General features: G+C 40.6%; 1 protein-coding gene and 1 pseudogene across 1 annotated transcript; both read left to right on the top strand.

Annotated features, from left to right (window-relative positions):
* The first annotated feature begins 1,714 nt into the window (after window positions 1–1,714).
* On the top strand, window positions 1,715–9,662 carry Cd69 (CD69 molecule). The gene is made up of 5 exons (XM_034512089.2): window positions 1,715–1,868; window positions 5,683–5,805; window positions 6,849–7,048; window positions 7,319–7,416; window positions 8,632–9,662. The coding sequence occupies exons 1-5, from the start codon at window positions 1,805–1,807 to the stop codon at window positions 8,738–8,740; spliced, it is 594 nt and encodes a 197-aa protein (XP_034367980.1). The 5' UTR covers window positions 1,715–1,804; the 3' UTR covers window positions 8,741–9,662.
* Window positions 9,663–12,941: 3,279 nt separating this feature from the next.
* On the top strand, window positions 12,942–14,379 carry LOC117715757 (igE-binding protein pseudogene; annotated as a pseudogene).
* Window positions 14,380–26,538: the final 12,159 nt, after the last annotated feature.

The raw sequence follows: 26,538 nt of genomic DNA, 5'->3' as shown, positions 1-26,538 counted from the left end.
ATACATGACCCCCCCGACACACATAAATACATAATAAAATTTTTTTAATTAAGTCTAATTAAAGGTAAAGAAATTTAAAAAATACTCAAATGAGCTGTACTTTTCCTTTAAGGAGTTTAATTAGGGGCCAGCTTATGACAAGGCTGGCTATGATAACTTTCTCTGCCTAATTTTTGTCAGTTCTGAACTCTATGAAATCCTCATCCCACTCAACGGGCATGAGTCAGAAGAACTCTTCTCTTGGTATTAATGAGTATCTAGACTTTCCTGCTTTTCACTTGGTACTGAATTAATTACCTTATTTATTAAGGGAATGCATGGCACATAGGCTGGTGGGAAAGAACCACTAAGATACAACCAAAAGATCTAACGGCCCTACAGTGGCAGGCTCCTGGGCACTCCTGTGGAACAGCAAGAAGGTTTCTGTTGGAGAGGGAAAGTAATATAGGAAGTGGCCAGAGGCCAACGGAGGCTCTTCTTAGTTGTATGGTCTTTGGATTTTAAGGAACCTTTATTAGGAAGCCTTTGGAGAGCTGAACATTCTCAGCAAGAACATACAACATACTTAATCTCATCCCAGGTCCTGTACAGGAAAGATGCTAGGAACAAAAAGACACATTAGGACCAACATGTTTCAGTTGTCTGTGTGGTACCTTCCAACACACCTAAGCATAACAAACCAGACAACTTTACTCCAGGAGTCACTGTGATCTTTGAGCAGCAAGGTTATTAATCAGAATGACACTTTTATCTTTTTGATCCTCACACTTGAGTTACCAAACAGATACTTTCTACATTTGTTTTATGTGCTGCTCAATAACTTATCTGAATGAGATGGCTATCGTGAGAAGATATGTGTATAGGGATCACTTTCCAAATATCTGAGGCCATAGACACCTGAACAGGACAGGGGGAAATGGAAGGAGAGGTTCTGCAGTGAGACAGAGGAAGTCTGACGGTGGAGGATGACAAGAAAACGAGCGAGGGATGATGAGATAGATAACTGAAGAGAAACAGTTTTAGAACACAGCAAGGAAGTTTCAGACCACAAGCTTTCTGTTTCCTGCACTAAAGCAACTCCTAACACTTGAAAGAACTAATCTCTGGGGGAAAAGAAGTGAATGTTACACTTTTTAAATCCATGACTAACTAAATAAAACTTGTCTGAGAGAGAGAGAGAGAGAGAGAGAGAGAGAGAGAGAGAGAGAGAGAGAGAGAGCCACAAGGATATAGATTTTAAAGTCTCTATTCAATGGTACATCTTCTGGCCCCCAACGGCACCTGATACATAACGGGTATTCAGTAAATACTAGTAGCTACCTACATATACGAAGAAAGGAATGCAAAGGATTCCATGAAAAGTTTACTGTCTCTTCCAGTGCTTTTCCATATCAAATACAGCAATCTCAAACTTTTTGCTCCTTGTTTAGATTATGCCAACTTCCTAAGTTATTTGTGTTTTCTAAGTTTGTGGAAGGATGTCTTCGATTCTGGGAAAATCCCATCTATCTCTCCCCCTTGAAGCTAGAGTTGTGAGAAAGCACATTTCAGACAGCAGGGAAAACCCGCAGCTCACCACAACAACATACGGCGAAGTGTCTAGGCCACTGAAGCATAAATTAAAGAGAACTGGCAGAGTTGAGCGAGTAGGGGGTGGGAGGAAGGGGTGGAGCCTGACTAATTGAGTATAAAGGCTGAAACCCTCAGAGATCAAGACTCTGAACAAGACAGCTCCAGCTAGGGCTCAACGCAGACCACTTGAGATTTGCCAGGGATCTTGAGGTGAAAAAAATTTTTAAGAAGGATGAATTCTGAAGACTGTTCTATAACGGAGAATAGCTCTTCAGATCTGGAGAGAGGGCGGAAGGGTAAGTCACGTGATTCCTTACATTCTGGAATGATCTCTACATTTGCTGTATGGAATAGAGCAGAGAGTGGAGAGATAGTCGGAGGACTTGGCAATGTTCTATTTCAGTCAGTAAAAGAGAAGCTGGGCATAGGTAAATAAATACCTCTCTGGCTGTGAGAAGACACAATACTTGTATGAGAGGGAGCTGTATGCATTTCAGAAGGTCTTGAAAGGACTTTTCATTTGAATCAGTTTGTATCATCTCAACTCTTAGATTTAAATGGGAAATTGGCTTGACCTACTTATTCTCTGTCATTTTCCCATAACCTCCTGTGCATAACTCAATAAGTCTTACCCTTCTCTTTACGAAAAACTCTATTTTCCACATGAAGAGTTATGTTCTTGCTTTTTCCTCCCACATTTGCCTGCTCTCTGTGTGTCCTGCCTCTTTAGTGTTCTCCTCATGAATCCTCATTGGTTGGCAGCATTCGGGCCTCCAGGCTCAGAGAAAACAGCATTCCACACACCTGGACATATGCACTGTCATGTGGTGATTCATTAGAACTTAACCCTGTCACTAAAATGTCACCTTCTGCAGTGACCTATGGAACCCCCTCCTTCCATTTTGTTCTGTTTCTCTCCTCCAATGAATCACTTTAAATTCTATAGCTGTACATTTTTCTTCGTTTTTACAAAAACATGATCACCCTTCACATTTCTGTCTCTTCTGTCTGTCCTACACACATTATGCTTCCTGTTGTCAGAATTTTCCCACTGTTTCTATCTGAGTGGTGAGGAGCCCTCTAGCACTTAGCACTTGGGAACAAAAGTTATTTGTAAGCACGAGCTATCCGGTTAATAAAGGGACACGCTGTGACCAACAAAGCCAAGATAGGCCAATACTTTGTTGGTGGGGAAAAATTATTTTTTGAGTGTTTCTCTGTCAAGTTGGCTTGTTGTAGGAAAAAAAAGCTTCAGTTACTTTTAAAAACTCATCCCTTATTTGAGAGCATGAAGTCAAATACAGACATAGAGTCTACAATGTTCATTTTTGGATATCTAAGTGACCTGTATGTCTCACTTAAATTTTTTTTAACAAAGCAGATAATAATGAAACTATAATAAATAGTGGAATGAAGGAAGGACTGAATGCAGAAATTTCTGACCTGGCCTGAGATCAGTCCCATCTACCCTTGTATGTTTTTAACCTATGCTCTCATGGCTGTAACCTTAGCAGCACAGCAGCAATGGAATTAACAGGCTCCGCTCCTCCTTGGGTCACTGAAAGTTGGTAAATAGGTGGGTCTGTTTTCATGCTCTCCATTAATGTGCAGGCCTCAGGAGTGTGCTGTTAGGGGGGGATGTTTTGTTGCCTAGGTGACAAGTTGAACTGTGGTTAGCAATGACCCTTGGTGATGGAAATAAAGTGTCACGTGTGAGTTGGTCTACATACTCTACCCACCAGGTGGGTCGATGGGCTGAACTAGCTGAGGTTTAGGGTTGCTTTGGATGTGGGTGTGTTTGCTGTTCAGTCAGAGATATTGATAAATGGAGTCCAAGCAATGTCATATGTTGAGAAATGAAACTAGACCCGTCTCTGAACTCATTACTCAAGCTACTGAAGACTACCTCTGAAGATAACTGTGTGAAGGTGTAAAAAGTAAGGCAGGGAAAACAGACCTGGGCAAGGTCGATAAAGGCTTCTCTTAGAAGACCTGAAGTCAGATTTCACCAAGAAAAAGAAAATCCTACAAAATGTACAATTTGGTGATAATGTCTCCTCTCCAAGCTTATCTGGAACAAAATGTTTTAAGGAAAAAAAATCCACAAACTCCAAAATACAGTCTACAGAAAGAATCTTTTAGTTATAAAAAGTCATCTACAATGAAAAGTTAAATGTTTTTATAACAAGAAAAAATTTGAGATAGCTTCTCACCTCGTGACCAAAGGCTTCAAGCTCACAGTCCTGTGGCACCAGCCTCCTAAGTGTTGGGATTACAACTGTGGAGACTGATTTTCACTGTTAATTATAATCTTATTCAAGGACCCATTTTATATTAAAGCTTCCATGAGCATTAAAAAAAAATCACACTGGCAAAGTTTGGAACTTACAAGGGCATTCTAGTAGGGCCATACTGTTTTGAATCATGAGGGTTCCCCCTGTAAAAAACAAAATCCCAAAATCTAAAGCCAAAAATTGACTTTTCCTCTGCAGTCACCTATTTACACGCTAGGACAGACATATTTCTACCTATCTAAATCCTAACATAGAAACATTGATTAGTTAAAGGTAACTGTGATTTTACTCAACCTTTATACAGAATGTTAAATGGGGAAAGAAATCTGTCCAATATATTTTATAGCATTATTATTTTTCTTTTATTATTTCAGTCATCTTAGAAAATGTAATGTTTCACTGTTCATTCTTACACCATCATTTTTAACTGTGCTATAATTTATATGCAATGAATGAACACATCGCAGGTGTATGGTATAAAAACACAACAAATGTGTAGCCACAATTCCTATCAATATTTTAAAATTCCCATGACTCTAGGACATTCAGTAGGTGCCATTCTCACAAGTATAAACATAAACATTGTCTTACATTTGACACCATATCTTATTTTGTCTACTCTAAAGTGCCAGTTACATGAAAATATATATTATGTAATCTTTATTAAATAATAAACTTCTTTCATTTAACATTATTTTTTTAAGATTTATCATATGGTATGCATCGGGGTTTTGTATTAATTGCTAGAACCATTTTATGTGGAAATACCAAGATGCATTTATTCATTCTCATGCTGACAGATATTTGGATTATTTTCAGGACTTGGTCTTAGTGATAATTCCATGAATATTGTTGTGCAAGGCATTTTAAGAACATGTTTTATTTCTTTTAGAGGTGGTATGTGCATATGCATGTGCATGTGTGTGTGTTACTGTATAGATCATACAGTGGTATATGTATGACATTGCTTTTTATTTATGTCTGTGGAAGTGTAGGTCATGTGTTTACAAATGCCTTCAGAAGCCAGAAGAGGGCACTGGAGCCTTTACAGCTAGAGTGACAGATGGTTGTGAGGGTGGGTGCTGGGAACCAAACACTGGTCCTCTATAAGAACAGTACATGCTCTCAAACACGGAGGCATCTCTCCAGCCTCTATGTGTAGCATAGCATTGTAAAAGATTATTTTCAAGGTATTTTTCCAGTTTACTCTCTCAGCATTAATATGTAAAAGCTTGCAATTGCTCCATATCTATATTCACATTACCAAGAAGCAAAATCAAGTTTTCAATTTTTTTATTTTATCCTACTTTGGGATATTTATGCATAAATCCACATTGCACACATTTATTCTGAGCATTCCATCTCCCATAAACAGTAGCTAACTCCAAGAAGACAAGGGAACTACAGCCAGGATGTCTCCTACAGCAAGTGGGTGCTTGTCTTATATTGTGGTTAAAACAAGAAAATAATGATATGCTTCAATTTTTATAGCTATGAAATATACCCATTATGCCTACTAAATATATATATATATATACATATATACATATATATATAATGTACTTATGCACATATACATACATACATACACACATACATACATAGTGAAGATACCTTATTAAGTCAGCATTTTACTTGCTTTGCTTTATCTCTAGCCAGAAAGACATTTTTCAATGCACTCAGAATTTGGTAAAATTGACTATTAATATTTTTATTAGTGGGACAACACATTGCTATGCCTAATTTTATATTCCTCAAAAAATATCACCTGCTCCATCTTACAGCCTGAGTTCACCTTACTTCTCTCCCTTTTCAGACCATGGCACCAGTATACGTTTTGAGGAGCATCATGAAGGATCCATTCAAGTTCCTATCCCTCTTGCTGTGTTTATAGTGGTCCTCATCACTTCCTTAACGATAGCTCTCATTGCCTTGGGCGGTAAGTCTATACTTATGAGTTCTCTCAAAGCCTGCTAACAGTGAGCACTCACGTAAGGCTGAACTGAATGGGTGTTAGCTTAATCTAGTTAATCAGGCCTTCTAGTTGTCTTAGAAGCATCTCAGACACATGAATGGTCAGTTTTATGATCAGCATGACATACTTTCCATGCTCCCTGAATGATGACAGCTGCAACAGTTTTAGAAATATATATATATATATATATATATATATATATATATATATATTATATTATACATATTTATATACATATATATGTATGTATATACATATATATGTATATATATATATGAATGAATGAATATATATTTAACTAGAAAAATGTGGACTTTTCATTCATAGTTGACAGGAAAAACAGTATCTAACATATAGATTAATCAAAAAGTGGCCAATAGTGTTGCCTTTTATCTCAACCCAACAGATTAAATCCTCCGGATTATTATGACAGTGAGCAACTCCCAGAGCCAGCTGGGGCATGCCGTGCCATCATGGCTGCCAAGACACACTTAAAGAACTACCCCAAGTCCCCCTTCTTACTGTATTTTTAATTGAAATTTTTTCATATAGTATCTTCTGGTCACATTTTTTCTTCCTCCACCTTCTCCTGGGCCTCCTGATGTACGTTTGCCTCTGCTGCTGGAAATGAGCTCTTGATGAAATTCCTGTATGTGGACATTTATATTCAAAACATCACTTAGAACTTATAATATTTGTTTCTCCTGTTAGCTCAAATGTTATTTTTTGAGATTTTCTCTACTTCTCTGATACTTTCTGGCATAATGACCAAGACAACACAACCCTTTGTTCATGCCCCCATCCTGTTCTAAGGGAAACTGGGCACTGGACAGATGGTAGCTGAGGTCTGCTTTTTTCTCCCTTACAGAAGAGCAGAGTGTCCCCTAGAATAGGTTTACCTGTGGAGATGGTTTGACAAAAGAGCAAAATGTCCCCTAGACTAGGTTTGCCTGTGGAGATGGTTTGGTTTCTTCTCTTACTAAAACAAATGTTCTTTCTGTCCACAGTGGGGAAGTACAATTGCCCGGGCTTCTATAAAAAGTGGGAGTCATCTGACCACCAGGTTGCTACCTGTGAGGATGAGTGGATTTCATACAAAAGGAGGTGTTACTTTTTTTCGACCACAACCAAGAGTTGGGACTTGGCCCAAAACTCTTGTTCTGAAGCTGACGCTAGTCTTGCTGTTATTGATTCGGAGAAGGACATGGTAAGATTCATGATTGATCCCATCAAACACTGCTGTTCAGTTTAGATTTTCTGTGGTTCCACTCTGTTCTAAGTGGAAACTGGGCACCTGTCTCATATGCAGCGAAACTCAGTGGTGGGGGGTGGGATGCTGTATGAACAATTTAAAAGGTCAAAATGATAGTTTCAGGAACCAACAGTTCAGGTGAGCTGATGCCCCTCACAGCTAGCAATAATCAGCTTAGCCATGCTGCTCAATCGTGTTTGTAACCTAACTCCGTTGTGCTTTAAGGTATTTCTGAAGCGATTTGCTGGTGGACTGGAACGCTGGATTGGGATGAAAAATGAAGCTAATCAGACATGGAAATGGGCAAGAGAATTTAACAGCCGGTAAGTCGCAAGAAACTTCTCTGTCCTCTCTAGGCTGACACTTTTTTAAAAACTGAATTGTTTTTCTTCTCTCATTTTTGTTTTGTTTTGTTTGTTTGTTTGTTCTGCATTTCCTTCCTTTTCTTCTTTCTAAGTTCCATTGTTCATGGCAGTTCAGTTCTTCCTCACACAGCTCTCGTCACTGCTTTTATGTATATTATAGTCCTTGGAATTATTGAGAGGCATCCTTTACTATTAAAATTCACTCAGTAACTCTTTCTAATGCCTTAACTTTGTCTTAGAAAACACTAGTGTGAGCAGTAGTCTTGGTGAGTTCGCCATAGTCCCAGGACCCTTCTCATGATGGGAGGTGAAGTAGTCACTGGGAAAAAAATTTCCTGTTTCACTTTCCTTTCCCAGTTTTCATCCCTATAGGGACAAAGGACAATATTTTAGTGCCTAGTTATAAGTGTCTATGACTCTATGGAAAATCCCCCTCGAGCAACAAAGACACTGTCATTACCTATTAATAAATCAGACAAATGTTTTGAGGAGCATTCTATAAATTTAGTGTTGATCTTTGCAATATGTAAACTCTGAGTTGAATAAATTTCTCACTCTCTTAACATTAATGTCTGATACAATATCAGTATTAAAAATCTATATTTCTAAATCAGTCAGAGTGCACATGCTTTTAGTTTCAGCACACAGGAGGCAGAGGCAGGTAAATTTCTGCAGACTCAAGGCTAGCCTAATCTCATAGTGAAACCCTCTTTCAAAAACAAACAAATTGCATTTCTGGTAAAGGGACTTTTAACATGTGTTCCATGGTTGTATAACTATGGCTAGGCTACCAAGGAATATAAAAAAACCACCAATGGTCTAAATAAAATACCAGTATTTGATGAAATTAGCTACGACTATGCTCTAAGCCCCCTAAACTGTGCTTCTTGAAAGATCTCTGGGAGACATATGATAACAAACTTTACTGGGATGCTCATTAAAATCAGGAAAATAGAGCCTTTAGCTCTGCCTACTTTCTCTACCAATGATCCCCCTCCAGTGTTGTCTATTGTCTCTATACACTAGACCATGGCTACTTGCTAGAAGTCTTGTCTTGTGCTTACTACTCAGGAACAAACAGAAAAGGCAGAGGTCACCGCAAAGTTTATTGTCACAGAACTGGTTGGAAATGATGGTCTGGAAATAAATCTGAGTGTGTCTATGGTTTGACAGGTTCAACTTGACGGGGTCTGAGAGGTGCATGTCTCTGAATCACACAGATGTTGCTGCTGTGAACTGCGAGGCAAGCTTACACTGGGTCTGCAGCAAGCCCTCCAGATGACAAGGAAGCATACATATGTAGATGACTGTGCCATAGCATCACAGGAAAGTTGTATGACTGGATGCTACTCTGTGGTTGAATTTTCCACAAAGACTGCACAAATCAACTTTACATCATCCTGGAACTCCTGCAGATAGGACTGTGGGAAACGAGGAAGAAGATCCAGGAAGATACCTTGACCAGGAGCTGAAAATATCCCTGACTGACTGGTAATCACATCAAAGATGAGAGGATGACTATAAAGCCTCATAAATGCACTTTATATTTTAAACTTAGAATGAATAAAAATGACTAGACTTATAGTTACTATTTATTGCTGAATGACTGCAACAGCCAGCGCCTTCATGCATTTGCACTATTTGGAGGGGTTTCAGTGGTAGGAAGAGCTGAATGTAGATACAGGAAATTGACTGATTAGTGATTTTCTTAAATTCAAAAAGCATTCACAAGTAGACCAATGCTTATAAAACCAAGCTTTGCAGTAGCTCCATCTATTTACAGACCTTTGCCTCATTATTTTGTCAATTGTTTTCCCAAAGAATAATAGTAGTCTTTTCTTTAACTTTCTCCATGTAGACAGCTAATTTTCATTGGTAAATACTTCTCAGTCTTTAAAAACCTCTGTAGTATATTTCAAAGAAGAAACAAAAGCACAGCATATGAGGAATATTTGTAAAGTCGATTTTAAAGTGCTGAAAAGAAAAGTGCAATATGTGTTGTGGCAGATCTCTGTCAAGACACACACACCCTGTGGTTTAACCCTAAAATAACTCCAGTCTTGTCACATAACCTGTTTGTGTCTTTCCCAGTCCTTTGTCCAAAGTATTTCCCATGTGCAATAAAGTGTTTATGTATTTGTTTGTATTTTAAAACCCACTATAAAGTTTAAGCTGTTTCTATGTATATGAAAATAAAAGATTAGACACATGGATTCCAGTGGTTCTCATTCAAACTGCATTCAAGGTACCATGTTATAGCATCAAACTGGCTTCCAAGGGGGGGGGGGTGTCTCTAAACTGTTAGATTACTGCAGTTCACAAACGAAACCAGAGAAGATTCTTTGTACAGTGGCCAGTGGTCAATTCAAAGTCTCCAAACTAGTCAAGCATGAAGAATGGGAGGCTGTGGAGTGCTCAGACACAAAATAAGAACTCTCCCCCAAAAGGTACAGGAAATATCATGGAAGCCAGAGATGCAAAACTGTAAGATCCAGAGGTCAGGGAGGACTAAAGCAGAAGCAGCTTCTGGGCATGAGAGGACCACTGCACTCATGAATTTACAGCCACTGTGCTTCCCTGCACAAGACTGCACAAAATTAAGCCAGTCAACATCCCAGCAGGATGGAAGAAGAGCAAGGGCATTCTCACTTCTACCTGAGGAGCCATTGACAATGGACAGTTACTGGGAGAGAAGCAGTTCTTATTCCCAAGTATGTCCCTAGTAATTGGCTTGCTCCAGTAAATGACCCTATATCCATGCATTATGAACAGCATTAATTGGAAGCAATGGGATTTATAATAAAGAAAAGTAAAAAGGACATGAAATTTGGAGGAGTTGGAGGACAAGGTGGTGGGGGAATATGATTGAAACACTTTACATACTTGTATGAAATTCTCAAAGAGTAGCTGTTAGCTATGCCATATTGGACAACAAAAAAACCATAGAACACCTGTTAAAAGTCTTCCACAATGCAAAACCCTAGTTTGATCAACACTTTTGCATATTTTCACACATTAATGATAAAAGAATACATTCATTTTTGTGTGTATCAGATGCTCTGAATCTTCAGTTCATATATTCAAGGTTCTGAAAACATTGTGTTCAACTCTGTTCTGAGAACATCTTTCTCACTATATACTTTATTCACATACACTAATTCTCAGAGTATATGTGGGTCATAGATGTCTTACAGAATATATATATATATATATATATATATATATATATATATATATAATCTTTAAGCTGTGTTCACGCCCTTGACATATAGAAAAGAAACACGGGTTTAGAGTTCTTCTTAATGAAAAATAACATGAAGTTTACTGGCCACTGAGTTTACTCAGTTCCATAGTTACAGAATGAAGCAGGTGGCCTCCTCATTTAAATATTCTATCATTAATAACCACAGCCTCGTCCTGACTCATGTTGAAAAACAGTCATGTGATTTGCATGGTGTAGACGTGTAAGTGGAAGCACTGCTGTTCCACAGGATGACCTAAGACAGCTGACATAAGTCTTACTTCTGCCATCCACTGTATCACCAGCTATTTTAGAATTAGAGACTGAGCTAAAACTAATTAGAAACTTATGCAAATGACCTTATTTTTTTATTTTATATTTTATTTACATTTCAGATGCCATCCCCTTTCCCCATTTCTCCTCCCTAGAAAACCCCTGTCCCATGTCCCCTTTTCCTTTTTGCTTTTATACATTTCTTTAAAATGTTAATCAAAGGCTTCATAAGTTTGGTAATGCTCAATCAGAAGTGTAACCCAGTACCCAACCTAGATATATAAACTAACTTTGACTGGTGGAGACACGTGAACATCTGCCTCCATGCCCCCCAATCTTTCTCTCTCTTTCTCTCTCTCTCATCACCTATCTTCACCCTTCCTGTTAAAATAAATTTTTTCTCTCAAAATGCAATTAGAGCATAATTATTCCTAATTGTACCAGTGAGGTACAAGATAGTCCTAATACCCAGTCCATCATTTTGTTGACTAACCAGAACCTCTGTCATCTCTCCTAACAAAAACACCTAATTTTGAACCTGGCTTTTTTCTTGACTTTAGAATGAATGTCAGCTGAAAACCATCCACTCAGATCTTTTCTCTCAAACTAAATAGCCAGGATTGGCTATGAGACTATAGGTCTTCAACCCCGTCAGAAATCCAGAATGACTGAGTTAACTGAAATTATGGGAAGCACTAAGCATAGCTTCTAAAACTTAGCCAGTTTATAGAGACCACTGAACATCTGAAAAGCCCCTATACTACTGAACATTGGAGTTCAAATCTTCAGCCTTCTGGCCCAGAATCATCTGACAGACCTTAGTGATGCAGGATTATTAAGGGCTGATTACTCTGTCTAGGCAGATATAATCAGTCAACTATTCTGCAAGTGTGTCCTTTTCTGGACAGTAATTTGTCTGTAGATGGAAAGAGGCTATTCTTGCCTAGTGGCTGTCACCTCACAACTGGAGTAACTCCAAGGATGCTCAATTTCTTCTTAGAGTCCACGACAGGAAGCTGTCAGGAGCAGACAGGTCTCTAATCAAAATGAACATTAATATAGAAATATTTGTAACATCAATTCTATGGACTTCTGATGTTTTGAAAACCAACTATCCATGTAAGGTAACTGTGAGGAGCCGCCCTCACATTCGCCATTGCAAGATGGCACTGACATCCGCTCGACCAACTGACAAACAGGTGGTTTGCGCATGTGCTAGGACGTTTTTTTCATTCCTTGTGCACTGCCTCACCTGTGACACAATACTGGTCGACAGGCTACAGCCAACCGTTGGGTGCCACGTCCTAGGCAGGGAGCAGTTTCATATATAAGGGCTGGGATTTTGCCCCCTCGGGGTCCTCTTCATCTGTAAGCTTATGCTCTCCCTCTCAAGATGCATAAAAGCTTTACTGCAGAAGGATCCTGTGTGTGTCGTTCCTGCTGGCGGGAGGTTGCACGGGACATCTGGTGCCGAAACCCGGGATATCTCGACCTTGTCATTGTCAGCACCTAAGAGGACCCCTCGATTCAGAGGAGGATTCAGAACTGCAGGGAGGTACTTTCGGAGAGGTATGTCTGCCCCTGAAATTTGTGGCCTGATCTTCACTGTGATTTTCATGGTCCTTGTTCTAGTTGTTAAAAAACTGTTTAGAAGATGAAAACTCTAAGGAAGCAGTAAGTGAAGGGCAGGTTACTCTCGAGGGAGTTCAGGACAGCATGTCAGAAACCGAACGGAGTGAGAGGTTGGGCGCACGCAAGAAAAAGGACGTCCCAAAAAAGAAGGATAGGCACCCTCCTAAGACAGGAGAGATACCCCCGATGGAGTCCAGTATCCCTCGTAAGGAGAGAAAGGGTGAGCTCTACCCCTCTTTGGAGCTGGAGGCACTGACCCTTGACAGTTCGGAAAGCTCCAGTGATGATGACACCTCTGGTAAGGATACTTTTAACTCGGAGGAGGAGGCTGAGTTAGATGAAGAAGCAGCTAGATATGAGGCAGAGAGATATCACCCAGTTGATAACAAAAAAATATAAAAAATTACCTAGAATTCCTCCTCAAAAGACGGTGCCCTCTGCACCTCCGCCTTATGAGGTGCATCCTCCATCAGGTTACTCGCTTGTACCAGAAAAGGTGAGGAGAAAGATCAGGACTGTATTCCCTGTTTTTGAAACAGAAAATGGAGGGCGAATTCATGCGCCAGTAGATTTCAACCAGCTTAAGGAACTGGGCGAATCTGTTCGCAAGTATGGGACCAATGCTAATTTTACCCTGGTACAGCTTGATAGACTCGCCAATTCAGCATTAACACCAGCCAATTGGCAAATGATTGCAAAAGCTGCCCTCCCTAATATGGGCCAATATATGGAATTGAAAGCACCGTGGTATGAGGCCGCACAAGCGCAAGCCCGGGTCAACACTACTGCCTTGACCCCGGAACAGAGAGATTGGACCTTAGACCTGTTAACAGGTCAAGGGGCTTATACTGCTGATCAAGCTAACTATCATTGGGGAGCCTATACCCAGGTCTCTGCCACGGCCATTAGGGCATGGAAGGCACTTTCCCGAAAAGGGGAAGCGAGTGGACAACTCACAAAGATAATTCAATGACCCCAAGAGTCCTTTTCAGATTTTGTTGCCAGAATGACAGAGGCAGCTGGGTGTATTTTCGGAGACGTAGGTCTAGTCAAGCCCCTAATCCAACAGATAATTTTTGAACAAGCCACTCAGGAGTGCCGAGCAGCCATTGCTCCACGTAAAAACAAGGGCTTACAAGATTGGCTTAGGGTCTGCCGAGAGCTCGGAGGGCCCCTTACTAATGCCGGGCTGGCGGCTGCTATTCTTCAATCACAGAGGCGCCCCCCATGAGACCCGTCCAAAGGTCTGCTATAATTGTGGGAAGCCTGGTCATTTTAAAAAGGATTGTACAAATTTGAATAGAAAGGTAGAGACTCCCACTCTTTGTGACAGATGCGACAAGGGATATCATAAAGCTAGTGCATGCCGTTCAGTAAGAGATACTAGGGGCAGACTCCTTCCCCCACTGGATAATCAGTCAGACAAGATGCCAAAGAACGGGACATCGGGCCCCCGGTCCCAGGGCCCTCAAAGATATGGGAACCGACTAGTCAGAACCCAGGAAGCCAACAGAAAGAGAAATCTGGAAATAACCCAGGAAGACCCACAAGGGTGGATTTGCATGCCACCTCCAACTTCTTACTAATGCCACAAATGAATATTCAGCCAATTCCGGTGGAGCCTATAACACCCTTGTTTCCCGGAATCATGGGCCTTATCCTCGGCCGAGGATCACTCACCCTGCAAGGTTTAATAGTGTACCCCGGGGTAGTGGATGGCCAGCATTCTCCTGAAATACAAGTCTTATGTTCTAGCCCTAGAGGAGTTTTTTCTATTACAAAGGGAGATCGAATAGCCCAATTGATATTTCTCCCTGAGGTGGGAAGGGTCAATAGAATGGGAACAGAACAGATGGGCTCCTCAGGTAGTGATCTAGCTTACTTAATGATTCCCTTGAATGAAAGGCCTAAACTGCGTTTAAAAGGAAAAGGAAAAGATTTTGAGGGTATTCTAGATACCGGGGCTGATAAGAGTATCATCTCCTCACACTGGTGGCCCAAAGCATGGCCCACCATTGAGTCATCACATTCGTTACAAGGCCTAGGATATCAGTCTTGCCCCACCATCAGCTCCACAACCTTGACCTGGGAATCCCCCGAAGGACAGCAGGGAAAATTTATACCTTATGTTCTTCCTCTCCCCGTTAACCTCTGGGGAAGAGATGTCTTACAGGGTATGGGTCTCACCCTGTCAAATGAACCTATTCTTACAAAACCATATTCGGCCCAGGCAAGAGACATGATGATTAAGATGGGCTACAGGGAAGGAAAAGGACTGGGAAAGTTGGAACAGGGCAGGGTGGAGCCTATATCCCCTAGTAGAAAACAAGATAAAAAAGGGTTGGGTTTTTCCTAGGGGCCGTTGGGGTAGTACAGCCTATACCGTGGAAAACAGAGGACCCGGTGTGAGTTCCCCAATGGCCTTTATCCCCTGAAAAACTAGAAGCTGTAACAAAATTGGTAAAGGAACAATTAGAGCTCGATCATATTGAGTCTTCTACCTCACCTTGGAATACTCCCATCTTTGTGATCAAAAAGAAGTCGGGAAAATGGAGATTACTCCATGACCTCAGAGCTATTAATGAACAGATGAAATTGTTGGGCCCAGTCCAGAGGGGCCTTCCTGTGCTCTATGCTCTCCCTTGTGGCTGGAAGCTCCTCATTATAGATATTAAAGATTGCTTTTTCTCCATACCCTTGTGCCCTAAAGATAGGCCTAGATTTGCTTTTACTGTTCCTTCCATTAATCATATGGAACTAGACAAGAGGTATCAATGGAAAGTCTTATCCCAGGGCCTGGCCAATAGCCCCACCATGTGTCAAATTTTTGTTCAAACAGCCTTGGGACCACTAAGACAACGGTTTCCCACCTTACTTGTCATCCATTATATGGATGACATACTTTTGTCACATAAAGAGTTAAAAATATTACAAGAAGCCTACCCCTGTTTGATACAAACTTTGGCACAATGGGGGTTACAAATAGCAGTGGAGAAGGTTCAGATCTCTGAAGTGGGCACCTTCTTGGGGACTGTTATTTCTCCTACCAATATAATTCCCCCAAAATTGGAAATCTGTAGAGACCATCTGCACACCCTCAAGGATTTTCAGAAATTATTGGGAGATATAAATTGGCTCAGACCCTTTTTAAAAATTTCTTCAGCTGAGTTGAAACCTTTATTTAATGTTTTAGAAGGAGACCCCCATATCTCCTCTCTTAGGGCCCTTACTCCTGCCGCAAGTCAGGCCTTAAAGAAGGTAGAGGATGCCTTGCAAAGAGCTCAGCTGCAGCGCATTGATGAATCACAACCTTTTATCCTGTGTGTTATGAAAACCATTTGGCTGCCAACTGCCGTGTTGTGGCAGAAAGGGCCCTTATTATGGGTTCATCCGAACGCCTCTCCTGCCAAAATTATAGACTGGTATCCCAATGCAATTGCCCAGCTTGCGCTTCGCGGAATAAAGGCAGCCATTACTCATTTTGGACAAGAGCCTAACTCTCTCATTACACCTTATACTGCTGTGCAAGTACAAGTTCTGGTGGCCAGCTCTAATGATTGGGCAATCTTGGTTACCTCCTTTTCAGGACAGATTGATAATCATTATCCTAAACATCCTGTTTTACAATATGCCTTGAATCAGGCTATAGTATTTCCACAAATTACAGCTAGGCAACCTCTTAAGGATGGGATTGTTGTATATACAGATGGGTCAAAGACTGGTCTGGGTGCTTATGTAGTAAATAATAAAGTGGTGTCAAAACAGTTCAGTGAAACATCACCTCAACTTGTAGAATGTTTGGTGGTACTGGAGGTCCTTAAAACCTTTCCAGGGCCTCTTAACATTGTGTCAGATTCCTTTTACGTGGTTAACGCAGTTAATCTTCTTGAAGTGGCTGGAATCATAAAGCCCTCTAGCAGAGTTCATGGCACCTTTCAACAAATACAGCTTGTTTTGTTGAATAGAAAATCTCCTATGTATATTACTCATATCAGAGCCCATTCAGGACTCCCTGGCCCTATGACTTTGAGAAATGAGCTAGCAGATAAAGCTACCAAGCTCATGACCGTTGTATTATCATCTCAAACAGAAGCAGCAAGGGAGTTCCACAAACATTTTCATGTGACAGCGGAGACCTTGCATCACCGTTTCTCCCTTACCAGAAAAGAAGCCAGGGAGATTGTTATTCAATGCCAAAATTGCTGTGAATTCTTGCCTGCTCCTCATGTGGGAATAAACCCACGTGGCATAAGGCCTTTACAGGTCTGGCAGATGGATGTTACTCATGTCCCTTCCATTGGAAGGCTTCAATACTTACATGTCTCTATTGATACATGTTCTGGTATCATTGTTGCTACACCTCTAACAGGTGAAAAGGCCTCACATGTGATCCAACATTGTCTGGAAGCATGGAGTGCCTGGGGGAAACCCAAACTCCTCAAAACAGACAATGGACCAGCTTATACCTCTCAAAAATTTCAACAGTTCTGTCACCAAATGGCAGTAACTCACTTGGCTGGACTTCCATACAACCCTCAAGGACAAGGCATTGTAGAACGTGCCCATCGCATGCTTAAATCATATTTAATAAAACAGAAAGGGGGAGTTGAGGAGGCTCTCCCCCCAGTACCAAGAGTAGCTGTTTCCATGGCACTCTTTACCCTTAATTTTTTGAATTTTGATGCTCAAGGCCACACTGCGGCTGAGCGTCATTGTATAGAGCCTGACAGGCCTAAAGAAATGGTAAAATGGAAAGATGTGCTAACAGGAAAATGGAAAGGCCCAGATCCTATTTTGATAAGATCCAGGGGAGCTGTTTGTGTCTTCCCACAGGAGGACGAGAATCCCTTCTGGGTACCAGAGAGACTGACCCGCAAGATCTTTGAACATGAAAAACCGATGCTGCCAAAGTCTACAGTTGATCATCATGATGAAGATGTTGATAAGCCTGAGGATGGTAACAGGGACACCATGGTGGGGGATTATGACAACCTTCCCAATTCCCATGCCGGTGACCAATAAATCTTTGGGCTTGGCCTATATCCCTTATGATGATCAGATTCAGAGCGTGCCCACCAATAACAGCTACCGCCTGTTAGGAAGTTTATGTTTTATATTTTACTTTCTCCCTAGATATTAGCACATATTATAATGATACCTTTATGGGATTTAATTTCACATACATGAATCCGAGAAAGGCAGATGCGAATCTGTTTGACCAATGGCTCCTTTGTGGGGTCAACGGAAGTTGCACCGATCTGTCACCCCTTGTTATGCTAGGGAAGGGGGCCACTGCTAAGGGACAATTGTCATTTGATTGGAGGGGTACCCTTGGTGGCTCCCTTGGTAAAAGAAAATCGGGGGGTAGCTTTAGTTGGCAATCTGCTAACACCAAGTATACTGAGTTTAAGAGCATCACATTTGGATCTACTCCGGTCGTGTATGGCCACCTTTTGTTTGGATAGTGAGCAATGATAGTTCTATCTGGAATGAGACCTTGACATGCACACCTAATACCTGCTTTTTTGTTCCCTGCTGGAATGCTACAATGTTCCCTTTTGCCATGGTTACCCGCTTGCCGAGATTTGTTCCTGTGCCAGTAGAGGCACCCAACACTTTAGCCCATTTTAGAATTAGGAGAGATTTTGGAATTTCTGCCATTATAGTGGGCATTATTGCAGGGGCCGCTGTAATAGGATCGGTTACGGCCTCTGCCCTTGCATTACCCTCCTCGGTGCAGGCGGCAGATTCTATAAACCAACTGTCTGCATCAGTCACTCCAGCATTGGATGTACAAGCCTCCGACAATTGGCAAATCATGGGGGGATTGATGCTAGTGAATCAGAGGACTGACCTGGTTCAAGAGCAAGTTGATATTTTGTGGCAGTTGGCTCAATTGGGATGCGAACAGAAGATGCCTGGGTTATGTATAACATCCATACCTTATGATAATTATACCCGCACCGCTAATTTGTCAAAAGTTTTTTCTCAGTTTTTATTGCAGAATTGGACCCTAGAATTCAAAGAAACGCTTCATCAATTGCGCTTTGCCATAATTGAGGTGAATTTGACCCGCCTTGATTTATTCTTGACCGAAGGATTGTCGTCATGGATCCATTCAGCCATCTCCTTCTTCAAAGAGTGGGTGGGGGTTGGCCTGTTCGGAGCTGCACTCTGCTGTGGGGGTGTGTTACACCTCTGGTTGGTTTGCAAGTTTAAGGCACAAACGAAAAGAGACAAGGTGGTTATCACCCAGGCACTCATGGCACTAGAACAAGGTGCCTCCCCCGATATTTGGCTCTCTATGCTTAGGCAATAGATCATTGGCCGCTCAGCTCTTGCACCCCAAGAGGCTGCCCCTCACTGCACTGGGTAGAGTGAGCGTGCTTCAGCAGCCCAGGAGAGTTGCATGGCTAAGCACTGCAGCAGAATGGCCCTGCAGTGTTAAATGGGCCTATTCTGGGGAGATATGTCATCTTGCATGAAGGTTGAGTGCTTAAAATGACCTTCCCCCAGGAAAAATGGCACAGAGAGAGTTGTAGGCTATATCAGCCCTCGCACATCGCTGGGGCATTGCCCATTGTATGCGATAGGGTGATCTTGCCTTACTCTAATTTGCTTACTGGGGATTTGACCTCTATCTCTGCTCTCAGCATTGGGTGGTCTATTGCTTGATGATTAAAAGAAAAGGGGGAGATGTGAGGAGCCGCCCTCACATTCGCCATTGCAAGATGGCACTGACATCCGCTCGACCAACTGACAAACAGGTGGTTTGCGCATGTGCTAGGACATTTTTTTTCATTCCTTGTGCACTGCCTCACCTGTGACACAATACCGGTCGACAGGCTACAGCCAACCGTTGGGTGCCACGTCCTAGGCGGGGAGCAGTTTCATATATAAGGGCTGGGATTTTGCCCCCTCGGGGTCCTCTTCATCTGTAAGCTTATGCTCTCCCTCTCAAGACGCATAAAAGCTTTACTGCAGAAGGATCCTGTGTGGGCCGCGTTGTTCCTGCTGGCGGGAGGTTGCGCGGGACAGGTAACCTGGACTGTTGTCTGTTAACTCCTCTCAGCTATTTCTAAATAAAATATGGAAAACACCCTAACAATAAACTCAAAGCCCTGAATTTGCTATAACCCCTTAACTCATAGGCTAACCGTCCCAAATCAGTTAAACAAGTTAAAGGACTGGGTCTAAGCCTTGTATTCCTAAATGTGTTATACAGGCACAATGCCCATGAGAGTATCAATATTCATCTCACTTTTATATCAATAAGAAGCTCATACCAATGAAAACCTTAAATGTGAAATCAAAGTAAATGCAAAATGACCTTAAAACACCACCAAGTTCACAGTAGTCATGTGATCTATCAAATATTAATAATTTTACATGTGAAACACTATATCAACAAATTTTTCATATTGTATAAAGTATCATTTATTCACAGCATGTTTATTTCTGCGTAGCATACATAGGTTGTTTTCTAAAGAATTTTCAACAAGCATGTAGAAGTAGAATTAAAATATCCAGACACTGCAGGATACAATTGTGTAGACTTTATACCCACATGTGAAACAGGCAATAAAATAAATACTAGTTGTGTAATGAATGTGACAGAAATATGTACATTGCCAACAGAACCCTTTTGAAGTACAGAACTCTTATTTTACTATGGTCAAACTTTTGGATAATTTTACAATAAATCTATAAGCTACACTCATTCACCTTAAATGACTGTGATAATATAAGCTGAGGAAAGCTATCAGTGTTTTGTGTCTTACTTTGATTTCTCCAGAATAATTTTAGTTTCTTTCTTCTCAGCCATAAGAATAAATGGTAGACATGAACTGTCCTTGAAAGGAAAAGTACCATTGAAATGTTAGTATTTAGTGATTCAAAACTTTATCAATATTGAATCTCTGAGGTGCCTCTATGGCTAACAATATTTTGCTAAGCAAGTCCAACCACCAGAGCTCAGTCCCCGGAACCCAACGTAGAAGGAGAGAACTGACATCCAAAGTTGTCCTTTGACCTCTACACATGAAAAATAAATATTTTGCAATATCAATATCCTAATGTTCTTTTAAAAATTAATATTCTAATTTCATTATTCCAGCATGACTATATAACTGAAATTAAAATGTGCATGAATCTCTAGAGGCACTGTGTTACCTAGAGAAAATGTACAGCCAGAAAGACGGCTGGAGGCCGTACAATTTAGTCTAGCTTAACTTCTAGAAGCAATTTACCAAAAATAATACATTTTCTGTGATATTCTCACAGAAAATGTATTAATTATTACTACTTTAGAGAGAGAAAGAGAAAATTAAAAAAAAAAATCTTTGATGTGCAAGGTCAATTTCTAGCAGTAAAATTCAGGAAGCATTTAACTTCCCAAATGTAATATGATATGATTCTGCTACTCCACATTAAAATATGATAATGAGGGCTAGCAAGATGGCTCCATGTTGCACAGCAAGTGTGTGTTCATACACACACATCATACACAGCATAATAAATAAATTTTAAGTTGATGATGAAGAAAATATGTATATATGAGATGCTGAGGACCTTCCTGGCAACACAGTTTCTTGGGAAAAGGTAGCAATGAGGGTGTTGTTGGTTGCAGTGGCAAAATTTGCTATTATAGGGGCAAAAAAAAAAAAATAGCTTACTTTGGTAATCTTTTTCCTTCCTTGACTCTTTGCTATCTTAAGACCAAAAACTGCCAGCTGACAATGATTATCACTTGATGTTTGACAGTGGAGAACTAAGTAAAAGATTTCTTGCTAGGGCTCCTTTCTCTGGTAAGCCAGCCAGGAGCCCCTCACTGGCCAGGTGAGAGGCTCAGAGCTTGTTAACTCTTTGTGAAATCCGAAGAAAAGAGATGAAAAGAAAGAAAATCTTTTACACGGGCAATATGCACAGATATACATATTCTCTCTCTCTCTCTCTCTCTCTCTCTCTCTCTCTCTCTCTTTCTCTCTCTCTCTCACACACACACACACACACACACACACACACACACACACACTGGTTGGGCCCCACCATTTGCTTCATCAATCTGACAAGTGTTTTTATACCAGTGGCCTCCAACAACACCAGTTCTCTGAAGCAGGCAGCCAAAGGGTGTGTGGGGAGTCAGTGGGGAGGCCAAAGTTTATTTATCTTTGGCAATTCTTCTGTCTATAATTCTTTGCTATTCTAAGGCCAAAAGTTCTTGGTTTCTGGTAATAAACTCTGTCAGCATCATGAGATTAGAAAAATAAAAAGAAAGAAAACTTAATTGTTATGGCTCCCTTCTATCTGGCTCAAGGACCCCTTAATGGTCATGGGAGAGGCTTGCTAACTCTTTTTGAACCACAGAGATGGAAAGGAAAGGAAAGGAAAGGAAAGGAAAGGAAAGGAAAGGAAAGGAAAGGAAAGAAAAGGAGTCACTCACACAGACATACACACTGAGTGAAGTGAAAAACAGCTATACCACCTTTCTTTTATATTTTTTAGTTTCTTGTCTAAACTTTTTGTCTAAAATCTCTATGGAAGAAAGAATTACATCAGATAAAATGTTACAAAGAAAGAAAAAGAATTAAAATTCTTTACACAGTTAAATATGCATATACATTAATACACACATGCATTTTAGTTGGGCCTGGCCACCTGTCTCAATTAACTCCAAAAGAATCCGTGCATGCTTACATAATACATATATATCTTACATGTATATGTAGATGAACAGACACACACACACACACACACACACACACACACACACATTTGGATGAATGGATGGATGGGCCAGAGCTTCCCAAGCCAATGTAGAGGCAGTTCTGAAGTTAAGGTGTTATTCCCTAGTTGGTTCTTGATCTGTCAGTAAAAAAGCCCTGGGCCAATTGTTGGGCAGAAGGAATAGGCAGGACACCCTGGTCCCTGGAGGAAAATAGACAGATGCAGGGAAGGAGAGAAGAGTTTGCCATGCTTTGGAGAGAGAAAAGCCAAGCAGCCATGTAAGGCCTTGAGAGGATCAGCAGCCTGTGGCCACACCTATAGGTGGGTGGACAGGGATGTTTAGCAGAGACTAGATAAATCTGAGCCACTAAAGTTTAGGGCATGTAGGAAGTGTGGAGATAAGAATGTTGATAATGGCACACTTTTGGAGGCAGGAGATAGTAACACCCCACAATTGTGTCCAAAGGCAAATTGGAATCGAAAACTGTGTGTCTGTGTCTTTTATCAGTGAATTCAAGGGAAGTTGGGTGGGGGTTGGTAGCACAGCCCTGATCCTGGACCTCAACTCAACTCAATTTGTGTTCTAGAGATGGAAACAACCTAAATGACCCTCAACTGAAGAATAGATAAAGAAAGGATGGTACTTCTACTCAATAGAATACTACTTAGTTATGAAAAATACAAACATACTCTCCGGATCCCTGTGGCTGGAGCAGACACCCAGCGGGTCTGCTCCCATGTGGGAACCATATCCCAAGACATCCCAGAGAGGCCACTGACCTTAGAGAGGCAGGTAAGATCAGTCATGTACCGCCCTATGCCCCAGAGCCACAACTGGGAGCAGGAAGCTCGCAGGATCCACCAGACCTCCAAACCTCTCCCCTGCAGAATACCACTCCCCTTCCACCCCTCTCTGGGTCCCTGTGGCTGGAGCAGACACCTGTAGATGGTCTGCTCCCTTGTGGAAAACCATATCCCCAGACATCCTAGAGAGGCCACCGATCTCAGAGCAGGGGACACCATACCCTGAGACATCCTAGAGGAGCCACGGAACTCAGAGCAGTGAACACCTAGCTGGTCTGCTCCCATGAAGACACCTTATCCTTAGACACCCTAGAGGAGACACTGCACTCAGAGCAGCTGGAGCTCAGGATCACAGGATCACAGAGACATCTGGACCCTGAGGAGTTCTGACATAAGTAAGATAACTGGAAAGACAGGCTGCAGTCAGAACCAGTGAGTGCAGGTAGCACTAGAGTTAACCAAATGGCAAAAGGCAAGCCCAAGAACATAAACAACAGAAACCAAAAGTTACTTGGCATCACCAGAACCCAGTTCTCCCACAATAGCAAGCCCTAAACACCACATCACACTGGAAAAGCAGGATTCAGAATTAAAATCACTTCTCATGGTGATGTTACAGGACTTTAAGAAGGACATAAATAACACTCTTAAAGAATTTGAGGAGAACACAGGAAAACAGGTAGAAACACTTAAAGAGGAAACACAAAAATCCCTTAAAGAATTGCAAGAAAACACAAACAACCAGGTGAAGGAATTAAACAAAGCCATTCAGGATCTAAAAATGGAAGTATAAAGAATAAAGAAATCTCAAAGGGAGACTACCCTGGAGATAGAAAGCCTAAGAAAAAGTCCAGGAGTCATAGACACAAGTATCACCAACAGAATACAAGAGATGGAAGAGAGAATCTCATGTGCAGAAGATACCATGGAAAACATAGACACAACTGTCAAAGAAAGTGCAAAATGCAAAAAGCTCCTAACCCAAAACATCCAGGAAATCCAAGACACAATGAAAAGGCCAAACCTAAGGATAATAGGTATAAATGAGGGGAAAGACTCCCAACTTAAAGGACCCGTAAATATCCTCAACAAAATTATAGAAGAAAACTTCCCTCACCTAAAGAAAGAGATGTCCATAAATATACAAGAAGCCTGAAGAACTCCAAATAGTTTAGACTGGAAAAGAAATACTTCCCGCCACATAATAATCAAAACATCAAATGTACAAAACAAAGAAAAAATGCTAAAAGCAGTAAGGGAAAAAGGTAAAGTAACATATAAAGGCATATAACCATATATAACCTATAAGAATTACACCAGACTTCTCACCAGAGACCATAAAAGCCAGAAGATTCTGGACCAATATCATACAGACCCTAAGAGAACACAAATGCCAGCCCAGATTGCTATACCCAGCAAAACTCTCAATCAATACTGATGGAGAAACCAAAATATTCCATGACAAATCCAAATTTACACATTACCTCACCACAATTCCAGCACTTCAAAGGATAATTGGTGGAAAACTCCAACACAAGGAGGGAAACTACAACCTAGAAAAAGCAAGAAAGTAATCTTCCAACAACCCTAAAAGAAGGTAGCTATACAAACATACCTCCACTGCCAATAACAAAAATAACAGGAAACAACGTTCATTTTTCCTTAATATCTCTCAATATCAATGGACTCAATTCTCCAATAAAAAGACATAGACTATCAGACTGGATATGTCTGATAGTCATACCCAACATTTTGCTGCATACAGGAAACACACCTTTGTGAAAAAGACAGACACTACCTCAGAGTAAAAGGTTGGAAAACAACCTTCCAAGCAAATGGTCCCAAGAAACAAGCAGGAGTAGTGATTTTAATATCAAATAAAATTGTTTTTCAACCAAAAGTAATCAAAAAAGATAAAGAAGGACACTTCATATTCATCAAAGAAAAAATGTACCAAGAGGAACTTGCAATTCTGAACATCTATGCACCAAATGCAAGGGCACCCACATATATAAAAGAAAGTTTACTAAAGCTTAAAGCATACATTGCACCCTACACAATAATAGTGGGAGATTTCAACAGCCCACTCTCAGCCATGGACAGATCATGGAAGCAGAAACAAAACTGAGACACAATGAAACTAATAGAAGTTATGAACCAATTGGACTTAACTGACATCTATAGAACATTTTATCCTAAAACAAAGAATATACCTTCTTCTCAGCACCTCATGGTACCTTCTCCAAAATAGACCATATAATTGGTCACAAAACAGGCCTCAACAAGATACAAAAATATTGAAATAATCCCTTGTACCCTATCAGACCACCATGGACTAAGACTCATCTTTGACATGGACAAAAACAATGGAAAGCCCACATACACGTGGAAACTGAGCAATGCTCTACTCAATGATAACTTGATCAAGGAAGAAATAAAGAAAGAAATTAAAGACTTTTTAGAATTAAATGAAAATGAAGACACATCATATCAAAACTTGTGGGACTCCCTAAAACCAGTACTAAGAGGAAAAATCATAGCTCTAAGTGCCCACAAAAAGAAAATGGAAAGAGCATACATTAACAACTTGACAGCACACCTGAAAGCCTTTGAACAAAAAGAAGCTAATATACTCAAGAAGAGTAGACAGCAGGAAATAATCAAACTCAGGGCTGAAATCAACCAAGTTGAAACAAAAAGAACTACACAAAATATCAACAAAACCAGGAGCTGGTTCTTTGAGAAAATCAACAAGATAGACAAACCCTTAGCCAGACTAACCAAAGGGTACACAGACAGTACTCAAATTAATAAAATCAGAACTGAAAAGGGAGATATAACAACAGAAACAGAGGAAATTAAAAAAATCATCAGATCCTACTACAAAGGCCTATACTCAACAAAATTGGAAAATCTGGATGAAATGGACTATTTTCTAGACAGATACCAGGTACCAAAATTAAACGAAGAGCAAATAAACCATCTAAACAGTTGCATAACACCTAAAGAAATAGAAGCAGTCATTAAAAATCTCCCCACCAAAAAATATCCTGGGCCAGATGGTTTCAGTGCAGAATTCTTTCAGACCTTCAAGGAAGACCTAATACCAATCCTCTTCAAGCTATTCCATCGAATAGAAACAGAAGGAACAGTACCAAATTCGTTCTATGAAGCTACCATTATGCTCATACCTAAACCACAGAAAGACCCAACAAGGAAAGAGAACTACAGACCAATCTCTCTTATGAATATTGATGCAAAAATACTCAATAAAATTCTCACAAACACATCAAAACAATTATCCATCAAGATCAAGTAGGCTTTATCCCAGGAATGCAGGGATGGTTTAATATTCAGAAATCCATCAATGTAATCCACTACATAAATAAACTCAAAGAAAAAAA

Source organism: Arvicanthis niloticus, chromosome 9, assembly GCF_011762505.2.
Source record: "Arvicanthis niloticus isolate mArvNil1 chromosome 9, mArvNil1.pat.X, whole genome shotgun sequence".
Taxonomy (NCBI): Eukaryota; Metazoa; Chordata; class Mammalia; order Rodentia; family Muridae; genus Arvicanthis; species Arvicanthis niloticus.
The sequence above is the reverse complement of the archived record's forward strand: the minus strand, read 5'-3'. Positions and strand labels throughout refer to the sequence as shown.